General features: G+C 40.0%; 1 protein-coding gene across 1 annotated transcript in view; it reads right to left on the bottom strand.

Annotated features, from left to right (window-relative positions):
- Positions 1–270: 270 nt before the first annotated feature.
- LOC142292010 (retinol dehydrogenase 7-like) overlaps positions 271–12,393 on the bottom strand; it is a 106,982-nt gene continuing 94,859 nt past the window's right edge. Inside the window, exons 4-5 of the mRNA XM_075337048.1 lie at positions 1,790–1,953; positions 271–952 (exon numbers count right to left, since the gene is read on the bottom strand). Of these exons, the coding sequence (XP_075193163.1) occupies positions 732–952; positions 1,790–1,953 (385 nt within the window). The 3' untranslated portion in view covers positions 271–731. The remainder of the gene's footprint in view (positions 953–1,789; positions 1,954–12,393) is intronic.

Below are 12,393 nucleotides of genomic sequence, written 5' to 3'. Positions count from 1 at the left end.
CATTATCGATATCGCTGCGTGTGACGGGGCCTTTAGTCAATGGGGAAAAACTCGCAAAGTAATGAGTAACCTGAATGCCGTACTTTTCGTGCGAGTAGCAAATAGTGCGGAATTCAGGTTACTCATTACATTGCGAGTTTTTTCCCATTGACTTGCATTGCACATGCTCTTTGGAACGAATACGCGAGTATTAGACAGTACTCGTTATGAGTATCGCGAGTACGAATAGTTAGGTACTCGCTCAACTCTAGCTGCTGCATTCCCTGGATCTGCGTTTATACAAGCTATAATACTTTCTGGTGGACTAGAATAGCTGTAAAACTTTTTGGGGAAGCCCTTCTATAGCTGATGCAATCTTCAGTAATGTGTGAAAAGGGGACGCCATTTTAAGCAATCAAAATGAAACAAATCACAAATTGTTTACATTTGCTGGGTTGAAAAGTTATTTAGAGATGTAAGATTTGCAAGTCTTTATGGTTTGCTAGTACAGTATTTATTAGAGATAACATTAAGAACAATAGTAAAAAAAATTGTCATAACATTTTAAAGGTAAAAATTAACTGATTGGAAATCATTACCTGAATGAAAATTACAAGTGCGATATTCATAGTATCATAGTATCATAGTTTTTAAGGTTGAAGGGAGACTCTAAGTCCATCTAGTTCAACCCGTAGTCTAAGATATTGTTCCATATAATCACCGCAAACAAAAGGACCAAAGGTACTGTATATTTACATGACAGCCTGGGCTGGTTTGGGTGATGACAGACACAGCAGATAATCACTTAAGACAGTAGGTAAGTAAGATACAGGTAGGTAATAAAACTTGCAGTCTATGCCAGGAGAATATCTTGTCCATGGATGAACAGCAGTTATGGCATGTTCCATGCAGTCTGTGACATGGTAGATTTTGGGGTTGGCATTGCCAATTAGAGTAACCAAGCTCTGGGCATCTGTGTGAAAAGGTAAAACAGAGAAATTATCTGTAAGGTATTGATGGAAATTTGTTCAGTTACTTTAAAGGGAAACTGTCAGGTCTCTAATACCAAAAAAACCAACAGTTCTGGGTGCATATTTCTAATCCCTGCCTAATTGTCGCAGCATTTACTAGCGTACATAAAGAGATATTTAGAAACAGTATTTCTAAAGATCCTTTATGATATGCAAATGAGTGCAGAGACTAGTCGCAAGGATGTTATTTTCCCTGACTAGTCTGCCCTCTTAGGATGTTAGCACGCCCACAGATATGGGTCCATGATCAGAAGTCTTGGCACTTCCAGTCATGTGCACTAGACCTCTCTTAAGCTGTAATGCGTACACCCGGCTTCATAGTGTGCATGACTGGATGTGCCGGGACTTCTGATCATACGCACTGAGCGTAAACCTGGCCTCTAAGGCGGTGACAACGGACACAGGTACGCACATAACCGCTGATGATGCTGGGCAATGGCCATTGAGTAGCATGTTAGCACGCCCCTGTTGCCATGCTAACATTCTAAGAGGGCGGACTAGTCAGGGGAAATAATGCCCTTGCGACTGGTTCCTGCACTCATTAACATATCATAAAGGATCTTTAGAAATACTTTTTCTAAAGATCTCTTTATCTATGCTAGTATATGCTGGGACAGTTAGGCAGGGATTAGAAATAAGCACCATAAGCACCCAGAACTGCTCATGGTTCTGGCTGCATATTGGACCTGACAGGTTCCCTTTAACATAAAATACCCCAACTGTCAGGTCTATTTTCTGTCAGATATGCCACTTTTACAGCTGTGAACATGTTGACTTACATTGATGGTAGTATAATTCTCCAAAACAATCTTTTATTTGTGCAGGAACGTTCATCCACATGCGTTCTAGATTCTTCAGGTGAGGTTCTGTCACACCCAATCCGGTCCTAAAGGCACCCGGTTCAATTATAGAAACTTTCACTCCAAAATCTCGAAGCTCTCTTCTACATTGGAGAGAGGATATATAGCAGATGGCAGCAGCACAGATCTAAATTTTTAGCTTTTACAAAGCATTAAAACAAAAGTCTTTGTTGGGGAGGAGTGGACACACGATTTTATTAACATTAAGAGAACAGTTGACCTATCCCTGTGGATTAATAACTGGAATGTGTCTTCAGAATATGACCCTTTTAAGCTAAATGTTACTTTTCAGATTTATTTGTTTTGTTTTACTTGTTCTATCTATATTTACAGAAAATCTGAAATCTTGTAGTTTGATATTGACCCACTGAGACTCACAATAGACTGACACTTTCTGTTCTGTAGATATCACTTTTTAGCAGCCATCTCATTATTATCAGTCTTAAAATGAAATTTAGCACTAGCTTGCAGATACCACCGGATTCATCACTGACAATCATTGGTAGTCATAGCGCACCCACCGTTTACTGTACAGTAGCTTTTGCATGGTTTAAAGCAGTAACTCAGACTAGATAGCCGCACCCATGATCATGTGCTGAAAACAATGAAAAAGGACAATAAAGACTAGAAAGCTGCAAAAAGACTATAAAGACTGTAGTTCCCATTCTGATTTAAAGTTGTGTATAATACATACATACACACTATATATATATATATATCTATATCACATAAAGTATACTTGAGGAGGAATATGCTGGGAATAACAATGTCGGTCCAGGAGGAAATAGAGTGTCATCCACGTGTTCATTTATATCATCACTGTGTCATCCATGTGCCCATTTTAATCATCAGTGTGTCATCCATGTGCCCATTTTTATCATCAATGTGTCATCCATGTGCCCATTTTTATCATCAGTGTGTCATCCATGTGCCCATTTTTATCATCAGTGTGTCACCCATGTGCCCATTTGTATCATCAGTGTGTCATCCATGTGCCCATTTTTATCATCAGTGTGTCACCCATGTGCCCATTTGTATCATCAGTGTGTCACCCATGTGCCCATTTGTATCATCAGTGTGTCATCCATGTGCCCATTTTTATCATCAGTGTGTCATCCATGTGTCCATTTTTATCATCAGTGTGTCATCCATGTGTCCATTTTTATCATCACTGTGTCATCCATGTGCCCATTTTTATCATCAGTGTGTCATCCATGTGTCCATTTTTATCATCAGTGTGTCATCCATGTGCCCATTTGTATCATCAGTGTGTCATCCATGTGTCCATTTTTATCATCAGTGTGTCATCCATGTGTCCATTTTTATCATCACTGTGTCATCCATGTGCCCATTTTTATCATCAGTGTGTCATCCATGTGCCCATTTTTATCATCAGTGTGTCATCCATGTGCCCATTTTTATCATCAGTGTGTCACCCATGTGCCCATTTGTATCATCAGTGTGTCATCCATGTGCCCATTTGTATCATCAGTGTGTCATCCATGTGTCCATTTTTATCATCAGTGTGTCATCCATTTGCCCATTTTTATCATCAGTGTGTCATCCATGTGTCCATTTTTATCATCAGTGTGTCATCCATGTGTCCATTTTTATCATCAGTGTGTCATCCATGTGTCCATTTTTATCATCAGTGTGTCATCCATGTGTCCATTTTTATCATCAGTGTGTCATCCATGTGCCCATTTTTATCATCAGTGTGTCATCCATGTGTCCATTTTTATCATCAGTGTGTCATCCATGTGTCCATTTTTATCATCAGTGTGTCATCCATGTGTCCATTTTTATCATCACTGTGTCATCCATGTGCCCATTTTTATCATCAGTGTGTCATCCATGTGCCCATTTTTATCATCAGTGTGTCACCCATGTGCCCATTTGTATCATCAGTGTGTCATCCATGTGCCCATTTGTATCATCAGTGTGTCATCCATTTGCCCATTTTTATCATCAGTGTGTCATCCATGTGTCCATTTTTATCATCAGTGTGTCATCCATGTGTCCATTTTTATCATCAGTGTGTCATCCATGTGTCCATTTTTATCATCAGTGTGTCATCCATGTGTCCATTTTTATCATCAGTGTGTCACCCATGTGCCCATTTGTATCATCAGTGTGTCATCCATGTGCCCATTTTTATCATCAGTGTGTCATCCATGTGTCCATTTTTATCATCAGTGTGTCACCCATGTGCCCATTTGTATCATCAGTGTGTCATCCATGTGCCAATTTTTATCATCAGTGTGTCACCCATGTGCCCATTTGTATCATCAGTGTGTCATCCATGTGCCCATTTTTATCATCAGTGTGTCATCCATGTGTCCATTTTTATCATCAGTGTGTCATCCATGTGTCCATTTTTATCATCAGTGTGTCATCCATGTGTCCATTTTTATCATCAGTGTGTCATCCATGTGTCCATTTTTATCATCAGTGTGTCATCCATGTGTCCATTTTTATCATCAGTGTGTCATCCATGTGTCCATTTTTATCATCAGTGTGTCACCCATGTGCCCATTTGTATCATCAGTGTGTCATCCATGTGCCCATTTTTATCATCAGTGTGTCATCCATGTGTCCATTTTTATCATCAGTGTGTCACCCATGTGCCCATTTGTATCATCAGTGTGTCATCCATGTGCCAATTTTTATCATCAGTGTGTCACCCATGTGCCCATTTGTATCATCAGTGTGTCATCCATGTGCCCATTTTTATCATCAGTGTGTCATCCATGTGTCCATTTTTATCATCAGTGTGTCATCCATGTGTCCATTTTTATCATCAGTGTGTCATCCATGTGTCCATTTTTATCATCAGTGTGTCATCCATGTGTCCATTTTTATCATCAGTGTGTCATCCATGTGTCCATTTTTATCATCAGTGTGTCATCCATGTGTCCATTTTTATCATCAGTGTGTCATCCCTGTGTCCATTTTTATCATCAGTGTGTCATCCATGTGTCCATTTTTATCATCAGTGTGTCACCCATGTGCCCATTTGTATCATCAGTGTGTCATCCATGTGTCCATTTTTATCATCAGTGTGTCATCCACGTGCTAATTTTTATCATCAGTGTGTCATCCATGTGTCCATTTTTATCATCAGTGTGTCATCCATGTGTCCATTTTTATCATCAGTGTGTCACCCATGTGCCCATTTGTATCATCAGTGTGTCATCCATGTGTCCATTTTTATCATCAGTGTGTCATCCATGTGTCCATTTTTATCATCGGTGTGTCATCCATGTGTCCATTTTTATCATCAGTGTGTCACCCATGTGCCCATTTGTATCATCAGTGTGTCATCCATGTGTCCATTTTTATCATCAGTGTGTCATCCATGTGTCCATTTTTATCATCAGTGTGTCACCCATGTGCCCATTTGTATCATCAGTGTGTCATCCATGTGCCCATTTGTATCATCAGTGTGTCATCCATTTGCCCATTTTTATCATCAGTGTGTCATCCATGTGTCCATTTTTATCATCAGTGTGTCATCCATGTGTCCATTTTTATCATCAGTGTGTCATCCATGTGTCCATTTTTATCATCAGTGTGTCATCCATGTGTCCATTTTTATCATCAGTGTGTCACCCATGTGCCCATTTGTATCATCAGTGTGTCATCCATGTGCCCATTTTTATCATCAGTGTGTCACCCATGTGCCCATTTGTATCATCAGTGTGTCATCCATGTGCCCATTTTTATCATCAGTGTGTCATCCATGTGCCCATTTTTATCATCAGTGTGTCATCCATGTGTCCATTTTTATCATCAGTGTGTCATCCATGTGTCCATTTTTATCATCAGTGTGTCATCCATGTGCCCATTTTTATCATCAGTGTGTCATCCATGTGTCAATTTTTATCATCAGTGTGTCATCCATGTGTCCATTTTTATCATCACTGTGTCATCCATGTGCCCATTTTTATCATCAGTGTGTCATCCATGTGCCCATTTTTATCATCAGTGTGTCACCCATGTGCCCATTTGTATCATCAGTGTGTCATCCATGTGCCCATTTGTATCATCAGTGTGTCATCCATTTGCCCATTTTTATCATCAGTGTGTCATCCATGTGTCCATTTTTATCATCAGTGTGTCACCCATATGCCCATTTGTATCATCAGTGTGTCATCCATGTGTCCATTTTTATCATCAGTGTGTCATCCATGTGTCCATTTTTATCATCAGTGTGTCATCCATGTGTCCATTTTTATCATCAGTGTGTCATCCATGTGTCCATTTTTATCATCAGTGTGTCATCCATGTGTCCATTTTTATCATCAGTGTGTCATCCATGTGTCCATTTTTATCATCAGTGTGTCATCCATGTGCCCATTTTTATCATCAGTGTGTCATCCATGTGCCCATTTTTATCATCAGTGTGTCATCCATGTGTCCATTTTTATCATCAGTGTGTCATCCATGTGTCCATTTTTATCAACAGTGTGTCATCCATGTGTCCATTTTTATCATCAGTGTGTCATCCATGTGTCCATTTTTATCATCAGTGTGTCATCCATGTGTCCATTTTTATCATCAGTGTGTCATCCATGTGTCCATTTTTATCATCAGTGTGTCACCCATGTGCCCATTTGTATCATCAGTGTGTCATCCATGTGCCCATTTTTATCATCAGTGTGTCACCCATGTGCCCATTTGTATCATCAGTGTGTCATCCATGTGCCCATTTTTATCATCAGTGTGTCATCCATGTGTCCATTTTTATCATCAGTGTGTCACCCATGTGCCCATTTGTATCATCAGTGTGTCATCCATGTGTCCATTTTTATCATCAGTGTGTCATCCATGTGTCCATTTTTATCATCACTGTGTCATCCATGTGCCCATTTTTATCATCAGTGTGTCATCCATGTGCCCATTTTTATCATCAGTGTGTCACCCATGTGCCCATTTGTATCATCAGTGTGTCATCCATGTGCCCATTTGTATCATCAGTGTGTCATCCATTTGCCCATTTTTATCATCAGTGTGTCATCCATGTGTCCATTTTTATCATCAGTGTGTCATCCATGTGTCCATTTTTATCATCAGTGTGTCATCCATGTGTCCATTTTTATCATCAGTGTGTCATCCATGTGTCCATTTTTATCATCAGTGTGTCACCCATATGCCCATTTGTATCATCAGTGTGTCATCCATGTGCCCATTTTTATCATCAGTGTGTCACCCATGTGCCCATTTGTATCATCAGTGTGTCATCCATGTGCCCATTTTTATTATCAGTGTGTCATCCATGTGTCCATTTTTATCATCAGTGTGTCATCCATGTGTCCATTTTTATCATCAGTGTGTCATCCATGTGTCCATTTTTATCATCAGTGTGTCATCCATGTGTCCATTTTTATCATCAGTGTGTCATCCATGTGTCCATTTTTATCATCAGTGTGTCATCCATGTGTCCATTTTTATCATCAGTGTGTCATCCATGTGTCCATTTTTATCATCAGTGTGTCATCCATGTGTCCATTTTTATCATCAGTGTGTCACCCATGTGCCCATTTGTATCATCAGTGTGTCATCCATGTGCCCATTTTTATCATCAGTGTGTCACCCATGTGCCCATTTGTATCATCAGTGTGTCATCCATGTGTCCATTTTTATCATCAGTGTGTCATCCATGTGTCCATTTTTATCATCAGTGTGTCATCCATGTGCCCATTTTTATCATCAGTGTGTCATCCATGTGTCCATTTTTATCATCAGTGTGTCATCCATGTGTCCATTTTTATCATCACTGTGTCATCCATGTGCCCATTTTTATCATCAGTGTGTCATCCATGTGCCCATTTTTATCATCAGTGTGTCACCCATGTGCCCATTTGTATCATCAGTGTGTCATCCATGTGCCCATTTGTATCATCAGTGTGTCATCCATTTGCCCATTTTTATCATCAGTGTGTCATCCATGTGTCCATTTTTATCATCAGTGTGTCATCCATGTGTCCATTTTTATCATCAGTGTGTCATCCATGTGTCCATTTTTATCATCAGTGTGTCATCCATGTGTCCATTTTTATCATCAGTGTGTCACCCATATGCCCATTTGTATCATCAGTGTGTCATCCATGTGCCCATTTTTATCATCAGTGTGTCACCCATGTGCCCATTTGTATCATCAGTGTGTCATCCATGTGCCCATTTTTATCATCAGTGTGTCATCCATGTGTCCATTTTTATCATCAGTGTGTCATCCATGTGTCCATTTTTATCATCAGTGTGTCATCCATGTGTCCATTTTTATCATCAGTGTGTCATCCATGTGTCCATTTTTATCATCAGTGTGTCATCCATGTGTCCATTTTTATCATCAGTGTGTCATCCATGTGCCCATTTTTATCATCAGTGTGTCATCCATGTGCCCATTTTTATCATCAGTGTGTCATCCATGTGTCCATTTTTATCATCAGTGTGTCATCCATGTGTCCATTTTTATCAACAGTGTGTCATCCATGTGTCCATTTTTATCATCAGTGTGTCATCCATGTGTCCATTTTTATCATCAGTGTGTCATCCATGTGTCCATTTTTATCATCAGTGTGTCACCCATGTGCCCATTTGTATCATCAGTGTGTCACCCATGTGCCCATTTGTATCATCAGTGTGTCATCCATGTGTCCATTTTTATCATCAGTGTGTCACCCATGTGCCCATTTGTATCATCAGTGTGTCATCCATGTGTCCATTTTTATCATCAGTGTGTCATACATGTGTCCATTTTTATCATCAGTGTGTCATCCATGTGTCCATTTTTATCATCAGTGTGTCATCCATGTGTCCATTTTTATCATCAGTGTGTCATCCATGTGTCCATTTTTATCATCAGTGTGTCATCCATGTGCCCATTTTTATCATCAGTGTGTCATCCATGTGTCCATTTTTATCATCAGTGTGTCATCCACGTGCTAATTTTTATCATCAGTGTGTCATCCATGTGTCCATTTTTATCATCAGTGTGTCATCCATGTGTCCATTTGTATCATCAGTGTGTCATCCATGTGCCCATTTTTATCATCAGTGTGTCATCCATGTGTCCATTTTTATCATCAGTGTGTCATCCACGTGCTAATTTTTATCATCAGTGTGTCATCCATGTGTCCATTTGTATCATCAGTGTGTCATCCATGTGCCCATTTTTATCATCAGTGTGTCATCCATGTGTCCATTTTTATCATCAGTGTGTCACCCATGTGCCCATTTTTATCATCAGTGTGTCATCCATGTGTCCATTTTTATCATCAGTGTGTCATCCATGTGCCCATTTTTATCATCAGTGTGTCATCCATGTGCCCATTTTTATCATCAGTGTGTCATCCATGTGCCCATTTTTATCATCAGTGTGTCATCCATGTGTCCATTTTTATCATCAGTGTGTCATCCATGTGTCCATTTTTATCATCAGTGTGTCACCCATGTGCCCATTTGTATCATCAGTGTGTCACCCATGTGCCCATTTGTATCATCAGTGTGTCATCCATGTGTCCATTTTTATCATCAGTGTGTCACCCATGTGCCCATTTGTATCATCAGTGTGTCATCCATGTGTCCATTTTTATCATCAGTGTGTCATCCATGTGTCCATTTTTATCATCAGTGTGTCATCCATGTGTCCATTTTTATCATCAGTGTGTCATCCATGTGCCCATTTTTATCATCAGTGTGTCATCCATGTGTCCATTTTTATCATCAGTGTGTCATCCACGTGCTAATTTTTATCATCAGTGTGTCATCCATGTGTCCATTTTTATCATCAGTGTGTCATCCATGTGCCCATTTTTATCATCAGTGTGTCATCCATGTGCCCATTTTTATCATCAGTGTGTCATCCATGTGCCCATTTTTATCATCAGTGTGTCATCCATGTGTCCATTTTTATCATCAGTGTGTCATCCATGTGCCCATTTTTATCATCAGTGTGTCATCCATGTGTCCATTTTTATCATCAGTGTGTCATCCATGTGCCCATTTTTATCATCAGTGTGTCATCCATGTGTCCTTTTTTATCATCAGTGTGTCATCCACGTGCTAATTTTTATCATCAGTGTGTCATCCATGTGTCCATTTGTATCATCAGTGTGTCATCCATGTGCCCATTTTTATCATCAGTGTGTCATCCATGTGTCCATTTGTATCATCAGTGTGTCATCCATGTGCCCATTTTTATCATCAGTGTGTCATCCACGTGCTAATTTTTATCATCAGTGTGTCATCCATGTGTCCATTTGTATCATCAGTGTGTCATCCATGTGCCCATTTTTATCATCAGTGTGTCATCCATGTGTCCATTTTTATCATCAGTGTGTCATCCATGTGTCCATTTTTATCATCAGTGTGTCATCCATGTGTCCATTTTTATCATCAGTGTGTCATCCATGTGCCCATTTTTATCATCAGTGTGTCATCCATGTGCCCATTTTTATCATCAGTGTGTCATCCATGTGTCCATTTTTATCATCAGTGTGTCATCCATGTGCCCATTTTTATCATCAGTGTGTCATCCATGTGTCCATTTTTATCATCAGTGTGTCATCCATGTGTCCATTTTTATCATCAGTGTGTCATCCATGTGTCCATTTGTATCATCAGTGTGTCATCCATGTGTCCATTTTTATCATCAGTGTGTCATCCATGTGTCCATTTTTATCATCAGTGTGTCATCCATGTGCCCATTTTTATCATCAGTGTGTCATCCATGTGCCCATTTTTATCATCAGTGTGTCATCCACGTGCTAATTTTTATCATCAGTGTGTCATCCATGTGTCCATTTTTATCATCAGTATATCATCCATGTGTCCATTTGTATCATCAGTGTATCATCTGTTTTTTGCATGGCTAGATAAATTGCAAAGCTTCTCCTATCCTATGCAATGTTAAATACGTACAACACATAGATCTACAATGTGTAGGAAGACTTGTGATAATCCTGTGCTGCTGCTGTGTTGTTTGATCACTCAAATAAAGACAGATGAAGAAATATTTTTTTTTTTTTTTTTATTGATCCACACGTTTTGAAGCCATCGGATTTGTTCTTCAGGATCCAGCCACGATAAAAGTTTACAGCATATTCACATCTTTAAATACTAAACTAATTGCAATAAAGTTCATTATAAATAAAAACCCAAACATTATTTTTATGTGTATATGTAAAAATAAAATAATCATACATTACCATAAAAAACGTGCATGATAGGAGGACAAAGGAGATCAGGCAACAATGTGCACGTAAAAAATTCAATTTTATTAGATAAAATCGTGTAAAGACAACTGGTACAAAAGACATATGATAAGACAAGTCAAGCCTGAATGTGGAAATATAGAAAAAGTGGTAAAAAATGTGGGCAAACCAATGCCACACAACCTGCCCATATACCATACAGAGGTAAATATGTGTAAGGGCGTCACATTCCACAGTTATGTGGCGTGGTGATTCAGTGACAAGGTGACAGCCCCATGGAGAAAAAGCCCCATGGTCCCTTCTATGTTCCCTTCTTTTGGACAAGATTACCCTGCTACTACACATTGACTCCATTGTGTCATTGGTGGTCTTAATAATTGCAATCTTTGTTTCATCTAATGTATTGTAATACTTACACATTGTCTGACCGCCAGTGTACGTCTTTCGTGGTCACCTGACTGTGGTGTTGCGCGTCCCTCGGCGTGCTGACTGCGGGCGGCTGCTGGGAGCGAGCCTGACTGGTGCGCGCGCCCGGGTACCATAGTGACGCGTCCTGTGGTCCCGCGCGTGCGCCGTACACAGCAGGCCCCATGTTCCCTGCCGCCCTCCGTACTCCGGCGCCGGCGCACGCGCAGTGTACACATCACAATCAGGTTGATCACATACACTTGTTGGCTCCTAAATAAAGACGGTGCATATACGTAGCATTTACACCTCCTTTTGATAAAGAAGGAGGCTCCCTGCCTCTACAGCCTGCCCTGCCACACTACTCAGGTATTGTTCACGTCCCCTGTTTTTCTGAATGCTGGGCCACCCATGCTGGGATAAACCCACTGTGCATATTTATGCTGGGATAGCATTTTCCTTCCTTGTCCTAGCCTGGGTGTCCCTGCGGCGTGGTGCTATCACTGTTATGGTGTGCCTGTATGGAGAAAGTATATCCTGATAATTGTCTCTTATATTTAAGATTCTGACATATAGCACGCCGCTGTACGTTTGCTGCTTTTTTCTCCATGGGGCTGTCACCTTGTCACTGAATCACTACGCCACATAACTGTGGAATGTGACGCCCTTACACATATTTACCTCTGTATGGTATATGGGCAGGTTGTGTGGCATTGGTTTGCCCACATTTTTTACCACTTTTTCTATATTTCCACATTCAGGCTTGACTTGTCTTATCATATGTCTTTTGTACCAGTTGTCTTTACACGATTTTATCTAATAAAATTGAATTTTTTACGTGCACATTGTTGCCTGATCTCCTTTGTCCTCCTATCATGCATGCTATTTGGAGTAGGCTCC

The sequence above is a fragment of the Anomaloglossus baeobatrachus genome, chromosome 2, assembly GCF_048569485.1.
Source record: "Anomaloglossus baeobatrachus isolate aAnoBae1 chromosome 2, aAnoBae1.hap1, whole genome shotgun sequence".
In the NCBI taxonomy this organism is placed as follows: Eukaryota; Metazoa; Chordata; class Amphibia; order Anura; family Aromobatidae; genus Anomaloglossus; species Anomaloglossus baeobatrachus.
This window is presented reverse-complemented; position numbering and strand designations above follow the sequence as displayed.